Source organism: Peromyscus leucopus, chromosome 3 (assembly GCF_004664715.2).
Source record: "Peromyscus leucopus breed LL Stock chromosome 3, UCI_PerLeu_2.1, whole genome shotgun sequence".
In the NCBI taxonomy this organism is placed as follows: Eukaryota; Metazoa; Chordata; class Mammalia; order Rodentia; family Cricetidae; genus Peromyscus; species Peromyscus leucopus.
In genome coordinates, this window is record NC_051065.1 from 39,733,102 (window position 1) to 39,743,375 (window position 10,274).

Below are 10,274 nucleotides of genomic sequence, written 5' to 3' on the forward strand. Positions count from 1 at the left end.
ACAAGCACATTGGTTTACTTGTTGATTTTACTACTTCTTAACAGTGTGACCCCAGATGCCTTGACTTCTCTGAACCTCTGCTCCCTTGTCATCAATAAGATAAGGCTAATTAGTATAATTTCTCATAAGAAATGAAAGTGAGACTGTAAGTGAAGAGACAATCTCAGGCTTGCTACAAGTATGTGCTTATCAATTGCCCACTCTGCCTTATTTTTCACCTTTGTGTTGAGAGTGCCCTAAATCATTTCTCTAGTTCAGCTTTTCTATTTTTCTAAAAAAACATAACATCTCTCAAGGCCCATAACTCCTGCAATAAATAAACTTTGTCCTTACTGTCACCTGGGGTCTCATTGTCCTAGAATCTTTTAAATCAATTGTCTTCTGGATTTTCTATCCTCTTCTAGGTAGTCTGGACTGCCTCAATCCATTCTCTATAACTTTCATTAGTCTTCTCGATAGTGGGTCAACCTCCAGCCATTTCTCCTCCCACCCCCATTCCATCTCCCTCTGCAGCTGTCGCTGGTGCACCCTCCATACTGGAAAATCTCTGCTCTCAGCGTGGTCCCCTTACTCCAGTGCCTCACTTTTCCTTCATCTTCCTTTCATAAATTATTTGCTGGTAAATTTCTAGTTCACCTGTCCTAACATCACCCTGCCTTGTACACACTGATTCCTCTGTGTACTTTACTCATCAGCTCATGTATTTCCCTTTCCATGGAGTCTTTCCTAACATTTCTCCTCATCATTATCCCACTTCTACCATTTAAAGTGTTCTTAAAATTTTAAAAACTATTTATTTTTATTCAACACATCTTTTTTGGATAACAACTTAGTTATTGACTACTTCATAACAAATCACCCACAAACTTAATGGCTTAAATAGAAATTTATTAAAGTGTGACAATTCCCAAAAGTCATGAGTTTATGGAGTTTATCTAGCTCTCGCCTGATAAATTAAGGTGTTTTTAGTGCTGTAGCCAACTTTAGATTTGACTGGGGAAATCTGTCTTCACACTCACTCAGGGTGTCAAAATTGAGTTGCTGTTGGGAACTTAGGCTGAGAGACTCGTGTTCTTCTTGACGCATTAAGTTCCTTGATCTCTACCAGATTAGATCAGACTGTGAAAGCCTATTTTATCAGAGAAGTACATGGAAGAGAGAGGGATGGGGTGGGGTGGGGAGACAAAGATCTTAGTCCACGTGGACTGCAGAAACAAAAATACCATAAGCTAGGTGATTTAAATAAGTAATAATTGCTCATAATTTTGGAGGCTAGAAACTGAGATCAGGATGCTGACACAGTTAGGGTCTCGGGCAGAGTCCTACTCCAACCCCCAGGCCTTTTCTGGATCGTCTTATATCTACACCTAACATACAGCAGAGAAAGCAAAGTAAAATTCATGTTTCTTATACAAACATTAATCTCATTTTCATGGATTACATCCTCACAACCCAACTGCCTTCTAAAGAGCTTACCTCCTAATACTGTATCATATTTGGTATTGACATTCCAAAATATGAATATTAGAGAGGAATCAGGAAAATTTAGTCCATAACATCCAGCAATATGGACATTACAATCATTGGTAACCTGATCTCAGAAATTATAGCCTCTTATTTTTGTACTGGGACATGTTTTTCTTGACATCAGTAAACACCCAGTTTATTGAAGGAAAAGAGATGGACATAAGTGCGTACTCTTACCAGATGTGCAACAGAACATAATCCAACCATATTGACTAGAAAAGTACTTGGCTGAAGTTACAGAAAACCTGCCAACAGATAGCAAACATACTGGATTTTAATTTTATCCTTGTAATATGGAATCTGGAGGCAGGTTATTGCTGCCCTTGGATCTGGGACACTAAATCAGTAGGCAAAATCATTGCATTTCTCTTGTTTTTTTTTTTTTTTTTTTGCCTTCTTTCCAACCCTATGGTGACTACTACTGCACCTCCAGATATTCTGTTTGTTTTAAGGCAAGAAGAAAGAGGTAAGGCATTTCTTTTTCAGTGAGTTTTCATCTCTTGGGGTTGTGTGGGTGCCTGATTCCGCTAAGATCAAGAGATGCCGCCTACCTCCTGAATAAGTTGTGTTATCAAGGACCAAGGTAGCTCTTGAAGAGGCTAAGGTGACTTAGAAACTCATAGGCAGAGAACTCTCAGGTATGTTAATATCTAAACTCCCAGAACATATAAATATACTTCCTTAACATGGCAAAAAAAGTCTTTGTAGACACTATTAAATTACAAATGTTGAGATGGAAAATTACCTTGTACTTTCAAAAGTGTTCAGTGTAAAAACTTCTTTATAAGTGAAAGGTGAGGCAAGATAGATAAAATCTAACAGAGAACCACGGACAGATATTGGAGAACTGTGATCACTGGCTTTGAAGATGAAAGGGGGTCATGAGCCAAGAAATGCTGGAGGTTCTGGAAACTGAAGTAGACAAGAAAACAGGTCATTCTCTGGACTTCTAGATGACATGCAAGCTTGTTAACACTTTGATTGTTAAGTTTTTAGTATCACTGTGACCAGATATCTCATAAAATAACTTAAAAAGAGCAATTCTTTCTTTTACTTCATGTTTTCAGAGGATTTGGACCATGGTTAGTTGGCTCTGATTCTGGGCCCACAGTAATAACAGCTGTGGGATTATGAGACAGAAAGCAGAGAAAGAGGAAGGATTTTTCAGTACATAATCTCAGTGACCTATGTTCTGTAGCTGGGTTCCACCACTTAAAGGTTTAGAACCTCCTAGCATAGAGCTATAAGCTGGGGACCAAGCCTTCAATGCATGAGCCTGTGGTCATAGTTCACATTCAAACCCAAACCGACTTCAGTTCAGTGAGAGTCACATTGCAAATTCCTCCTTCATAATTACAATGTAAATTTGCTTCTCCAAGCCACCAAGTTTGTGGTAGCTTGTGGTAAATTCATTAGGAAAGTAAAACAAGTTGGGAAGATGAAACTCCAAATCTGCTAATTTCTCTTTTTCCTGGCATCATGGGATTACTTTTACCATAGTACCAACACATCCCTCAAACAGACCAGTACCTTTGAAGGCAAGAATTATTTTCTTTCTTTTTCAAATTTAAGTTGGATTTATTTTTAACTGACTTATAAAAGTATAGGGATTGTGCACAGCAATGTGGTAGCATGTGATGCTTCAAAATGTGTTTATGCTGTGTGGATATTAAAACCAGGTTAACTTACCTATCACCTCAAAAGTTGTCATTTTGTATGCTGACTTTTAAAGTTATTCTTCATCTCCATTTTGTGGCCTAGAGCAGCAGAGATACAAACATTTTCAAATGAATGGAACCAGCCTTCAACCACATAAAAATTCACTAAGGATTTTAAGAAATTAAACTAAAAAAATTAAGTTCAATTTATTTATAGTTAATAATTTATAAGTTATTTACATATTAGATATAATTTATATATATTTTATATATAATTATAAATATATGATATAAATTATAAATACTTTTTGTCGTTCTTTGTTTTTACATCCCAACCAAAGTTTCCCCTCCCTTCCCACCATCCAATTCCTCCCTTCCAATTTGCCTCTCCCTCTCCCTCCCATCCACTCCTCCTCTGCTGTTTCTCTTTAGATACAGGTGGCCCTCCCATGGATATCCGCCAGCCTTGGTATATCAAGTTGCAGTGAGACCAGGCTCCTCCTCTTCTATTAAATTTGGATAAAGCAATCCAGTAGGAGGAAAGGGTCCCACAAGTGGGCAACAGAGTCCAGGACAACTCCTGCTCTGACTGTCAGGAGTCTCACAAAAAATACAAGTTAAGATGGAATCTCAGTGTCATTTTAACATTTTTGCCCCGCCTGCAGGGCTACAACGGGTTCTTGACCACCCTAAGGAGGGAATGTAGGGACAGGAGATACAAAGGAAAAGACACCAAGTCTAGATTCTGATCAAGGTGCCACTTTATTTCTCTTCTAGAAAGGTTTATATAGTTTCTGCAGGGTGGGGAGAGCAAGAAGCTGTCATCTGCATAAGGTGGGGCAAGCTAACAGGATGTTTGTATAGGATGTTTACAGGGTGAAAGGGTCAAGGGCTCTGACTCAATGTCCTATTGCTAGGCAACCTGACTGTAAGCTGATCTAGTTCCCTGTCTTATGGGGGTGGTGTGTATTTTTCTACTCACTAGAGATTCTGTCCTTGTCCCTGGCACATTTTGATCTGCATTTCCCTGATGGCTATATATACAAGTTATAAATATATAATATAAATTAAAAATAAAATTATAAATTGTCAATAAATTTTAAATTAAATTAATTAAAGAAAAGAAATTAAAATCAATTCCTAGACTTAAACAATGAAAGCATTTGGACACATGCAAGGTCCAGAATTTTAAACAGGCAAAGAACCAGATTCAAAATGTGTTAAATAAGATATATCATGGTATGTACATACATTTTTGCATATATGTATTCTCTTTTATGGATAACACACAATTGAGAGCTGGGGAGTAGAGGTCAGAATGGATGATGAAGAAAGAAGAATCCCATAGGCTTTTCGGTTCTTGAATCATGTTTTACCAGAGCAATCAACAAGATCAGAGACATTTCCTATTTAGGTCACTGGTGATTGACAAGGCTGAATTAACACAGAGGGATTTAAAATGTTGACCATGTGACAAATATTGCGACATTAAATAAATTACAGGTAGTTTTTATGAACTGGTGGCACATTAATGGCTTCCAATATTCAGAAACCAATTCTTTGAAAAAAAATTTACTGAAGTGAGGAGTTCATTCCTTCAAGTATCAGGCTTTCTAGAAACTACTGGCTTTCCAAGCTGTTATTAATAGCAATAACATTAATAGCAATAATCTAAATATTAATTTTAGACAAGAACTGTAGCACTTAGCACCACCAAGTCTAGAATCTCCAAGCCTCACTTCTATCTGTTGTGTGTTTAATTCACTTACTGAAACCACTTTAGTTCTGCTGAAAATCTAGAATAATTACAATTAAAGGACATAACCCTCTAATTATTTGTAAAGAACATGATCATAGACTCACATTGCTTCTGATGTTATTACTCTAAAAGAGTATTTGGTTAACCCAATTTTAATTGGATGTTGGTGGGACTCGGGGGGAAGTTTTCAAAAAGCTTTATGTAACCCAACCAGAAACTTTTACTGTTTGTCAAGAATGGTTTTGATTTTTGATTTTTGAGCTCAACCACTGGAAGAATTTGGCTTGGATTTTCTCCCCCCTCTCTGTCTTCATCTTTTTAACTTTTTTACTGGTGTGCATCCCAAATTTGGATACAGATTATACACTTGTCACTTTTAGTCATAAAAGAAAATCCATTTTCATATCACCTTGGGAATGCTTTATGCAGGACATGAGACTTCTAAATCATGGAAATGAGAGTATCCAGTTTTTTACAGCTCACAGTGTAAGAGCCCAGGCACTGTACTCTGACCTCCTGCTGCAAACTTTCTCACTTGCTGAGTGGTTACACTTCTTGTGTCTCATCTCTTTTCTGTAATGTAGAAACTACGATAATTCAAGTAGAGTATTTGTCATTGTTTTTAAATGTATTGATAAAGTTCTTAAAACAGCCATCTATCTATAGTGGCTTTGCAACAAGAAGTTGGCTTGTTATAATCTATGACTGGTTTGAATGGCCTTGTGATTATTTATGAAACATACATGTGGTTTATCTCATCTCATTAAATCATGGAATATTTGTACTGGGATGAGAATCTTAAAAGAAACCAAATAATCTTATCTAATCATGCTCACTCTATAATCTATTTTTTCCGCACTTGAGGAAGTGATTGTTCAAAAATGCCAATGTGGTAAGTAACTCACCACCCACAGGATGAAGACCAATCTGATATTATCTGGTTTTAACTCTAGCAATTCCTTCCCCAACATCAGTCATTGTTTTAGTTATGGTTTTTATTGCTGTAAAGAGACACCATGGTCATGGCAAATCTTTTTTTTTTTTTTTTTTTTTTTTTTTGTTTTTTTCAAGACAGGGTTCTCTGTGTAGTTTTGATGCCTGTTCTGGATCTTGCTCTGTAGATCAGGCTGGCCTCGAACTCACAGAGATCTATCTGGCTTTCCTTCCCAAGTGCTGGGGTTAAAGGCAAGCACCACCACTGCCCTGCCATGGCAACTCTTTTTTTTTTCTTTTTTTCCTTTTATTTTATTTTACAATACCATTCAGTTCTACATATCAGCCACAGGTTCTTCTGTTCTCGCCCCTCCTACCCCCTCCCCTTACCCCATTCCTGACTTCCCATTCCCACCTCCTCCAGGGCAAAGCCTCCCCCAAGGACTGAGATCAACCTGGTAGACTCAGTCCAGGCAGGTCCAGTACCCTTCTCCCAGACTGAGCCAAGCATCTCTGCATAAGCTCCAGGTTTCAAACAGCCAACTCATGCAATGAGCACAGGACTCGGTCCCACTGCCTAGTTGCCTCCCAAACAGATCAAGCCAATCCACTGTCTCACCTATTCAGAGGGCCTGATCCAGCTGGGGGCCACTCAGCCTTTGGTTCATAGTTCATGTCTTTCCATTCATTTGGCTATTTTTTTTTCAATAATTGAGTAAAACCGAAATGTATTATAAGCCACAGTCATTCTAGGGACCTCCATGCTATATATATAGCCTCCATGGTTCTATGGGTTGTGGTCTGATTGTTCTTTATTTTATATCTAGAATCCACTTATGAGTGAGTACATACCATGACTGTCTTTCTGGGTTTGGGTTACCTCACTCAGGATGATTTTTTCTAGTTAGATCCATTTGCCTGCAAATTTCATGCTTTCATTGTTTTTCTCTGCTGAGTAGTACTCCATTGTGTATATGTACCACATTTTTGTCATCCATTCTTCCGTTGACGGGCATCTAGGTTGTTTCCAGGTTCTGGCTATTACAAATAGTGCTGCTATGAACATAGCTGAACATGTATCTTTATGGTATGAATCAGCATCCCTTGGGTATATGCCCAAGAGTGGGATGGCTGGGTCGATTCCTAATTTTCTGAGAAACCGCCATACTGATTTCCACAGTGGTTGTACAAGTTTACATTCCCACCAACAGTGGAGGAGTGTTTTCTTTGCTCTACATCCTCTCCAACATTGACTGTCATTGGTGTTTTTGATCTTAGCCATTCTGACAGGTGTAAGGTGGTATTTCAGACTCGTTTTGATTTGCATTTCTCTGATGATTAAGGATGTTGAGCATTTCTTTAAATGTCTTTCAGCCATTTGTAGTTCTTGTTTTGTGAATTCTCTGTTTAGCTCTTTAGCCCATTTTTAATTGAACTGTTCAGTATTTTGATGTCTAGTTTCTTGAGTTCTTTATATACTGTGGAGATCAATCCGCTGTCAGATGTGGGGTTGGTGAAGATCTTTTCCCATTCTGTTGGCTGTCTTTTTGTCTTATTGACTGTGTCTTTTGCCCTGCAAAAGCTTTTCAATTTCGAGAGGTCCCATTTATTAATTGTTGTGCTCAGGGTCTGTGCTGTTGGTGTTTTATTTAGGAAATGGTCTCCGGCGCCAGTGCGTTCAAGAGTGCTTCCTACTTTCTTTTCTATTAAGTTTAGTGTAACTGGATTTATGTTCAGGTCTTTGATCCACTTGGACTTGAGTTTTGTGCATGGTGACAGATATGGATCTATTTATAATCTTTTACATATTGACATCCAGTTATGCCAGCACCATTTATTGAAGATACTTTCTTTTTTCCATTGTATAGTTTTGGCTCCTTTGTCAAAAACCAGGTGTTCAGTGAAGCCGCCGCCGCCGCCCTCGCCGCCACTGTGTCCACCTCCCGCTCTGCTCGACAGCTCCGCGCACCGAGGGACGTGGAGGCAGGAGCCCCCCAGCGACCCCTGGCTCCTGCGCGCCCTCCGCACCCCACCCCACCGCTCGTTCCTGCTCCGCCTGGCTCATCAGCAGCAGCTGCGGAGGAGGAGGAGGAGGAGTAGGAGGAGGAGTAGGAGGAGGAGGCGCCCCCCCGGCATGTATCAGAGCCCAGGGGGGGGGACGCCCTGCTCAGGGACGCCCCGGCCTGCGCCTCACGCTTGCGCCCAGCCCGTGCCTCATGCTCGCGGCGCTCCGGCCCCCGCCCACGTCCCCGCGACTGCAGGCGGTGGCCTCGGGTGCGGCGAGGTCGCGTCCCGAACAGGGAGTTCCATGGGCAATGGCACGGGTAGACTCTACAGTGCTCTCACCAAGACCCTCAACAGCAGTGCAGCCGTCCAGCACCCCAAGTATCTGGTGTCCGCTGTCCCCGATCATCTGGAGCCCATCGATCCTAAGGAACTTCTGGAGGAGTGCAGTGCAGTTCTGCACACTCGGCTACCCCGCCACCAGAGGGACTTCGTGGACCTGAGGACAGACTGTCCTAGTAGCCACCCTCCCATCAGAGTTATGCAGTGGAACATCCTTGCCCAAGCTCTTGGAGAAGGCAAAGACAACTTCGTACAGTGCCCTGTTGAAGCACTCAAGTGGGAAGAAAGGAAATGCCTTATCCTGGAGGAAATCTTGGCTTACCAACCAGACATCTTGTGCCTCCAAGAAGTAGACCACTATTTTGACACCTTCCAATCACTCCTCAGCAGACTGGGCTACCAAGGCACATTTTTCCCCAAGCCCTGGTCACCATGTCTCGATGTGGAACACAACAATGGACCAGACGGCTGTGCTTTATTTTTCCTCCAAAACCGTTTCAAGCTCATCAACAGCACCAATATCAGGCTGACAGCCATGACCCTGAAGACCAACCAGGTGGCCATTGCGCAGACGCTGGAGTGTAAGGAGTCCGGCAGACAGTTCTGCATTGCAGTCACCTACTTAAAAGCACGCACTGGCTGGGAGCGCTTCCGGTCAGCTCAGGGCTGCGACCTTTTCCAGAACCTGCAGAACATCACCCAGGGAGCCAAGATCCCCTGATTGTCTGTGGGGATTTCAACGCAGAGCCCACGGAGGTCTACAAACACTTCGCTTCCTCCAGCCTCAATCTGAACAGCGCCTACAAGCTGCTGAGTCCTGATGGACAGTCGGAGCCTCCACACACGACCTGGAAGATCCGGACCTCGGGGGAGTGTCGCCACACCCTGGACTACATCTGGTACTCCAAACATGCTCTGAATGTCACATCTGCTCTGGATCTACTCACTGAAGAACAGATTGGACCCAACCGGCTCCCATCCTTTCATTATCCTTCAGACCACCTGTCACTAGTGTGTGACTTCAGCTTCAGTGAGGGGCCTGATGAACTTTTGTGAGCACTGTATCATTTTAATCATAAGAGTCTAAACCAGGGATGTTTGGGAAACTGAAATATGACAAGAAGTTGCCTGAAAAAGGACACTAGTTTCTGCCACTGGACTCTCCATCGTTTCCAGCATGCCCTTGGAAAAGAATTTGTTCACAAACCTTTCCAAATTCAGACCTGCAGCAAAAAGGTGTTTGCACTCCAGTTTGGGCTTGTAATGTTAATTTTCCATATCGTTCTCCACCATTTAAGGGCATTAAATCAGACTGTGTAAGCTGAGGGTGTTACAAAACTCAGTTTGTAAGCACCTCAGAACTGAAGTAAGATGTAGGAAGTTTTCTAGACAGCATTTCAAGTTATTTATTTGTGGGATTTTTAAATGTCAGCAAGAAATGCATGGCAATATTTATTTTTTTATATCTTCATGTAAAACTAAGTGGATTATATAGCATTGTAGATATTTTAGAACCTTGCGGGAATAGACATAATTTCCTTAAAACTTCCAATTGTTTTTATTTGGTGATCTACAGACTGCACACTAAGGAACTGTATTTAGCCCCGAGGGAGCTGGGACTTGGTAAGTGCATTCTTCACAGATAATCCCTGCTGTTTGCTTTGCCTTCAGCTTATCATTGTGTTTCTTGAAGGAATTCCAGTCCAGTTTTCAGTGAATGAATGTTCACTATTTAGTCATTAAGTATTTGTACTTTTTTGTTGTGATGACATTGGTATACATGTGATGATTACTTCATCACTTCTGGAATGTGCTTTTTACAAGTAGCTTTAGGAATAGTCCCCGGACAGTGGCTAAGAATAGTAAGAATTCCTTTTGAGATGAGGACTCCAGAAATCCTATTGAGTGGTCAGGTGTGATCAAAATCTGTGTATTGGAGGACAGCTTGGGTTATATATCAAGACCCTTTCTCAAAAAAAAAAAAAAATCCCAAAGATAGCCAGATGACTGGGTTCAAAATTTATCAAAGAATGTAAGAGTAGAAATGATAA

At 41.0% G+C, this 10,274-nt stretch overlaps 1 protein-coding gene across 1 annotated transcript; it reads left to right on the forward strand.

Annotated features, from left to right (window-relative positions):
• Positions 1–5,825: 5,825 nt before the first annotated feature.
• On the forward strand, positions 5,826–9,533 carry LOC114707977 (nocturnin-like). The gene is given in 4 exon segments (XM_028890914.1): positions 5,826–5,836; positions 7,784–8,169; positions 8,172–8,933; positions 8,936–9,533. Coding segments are annotated over 4 exon segments (1,503 nt in total). The 3' UTR covers positions 9,280–9,533.
• The last annotated feature ends 741 nt before the right edge of the window (positions 9,534–10,274 follow it).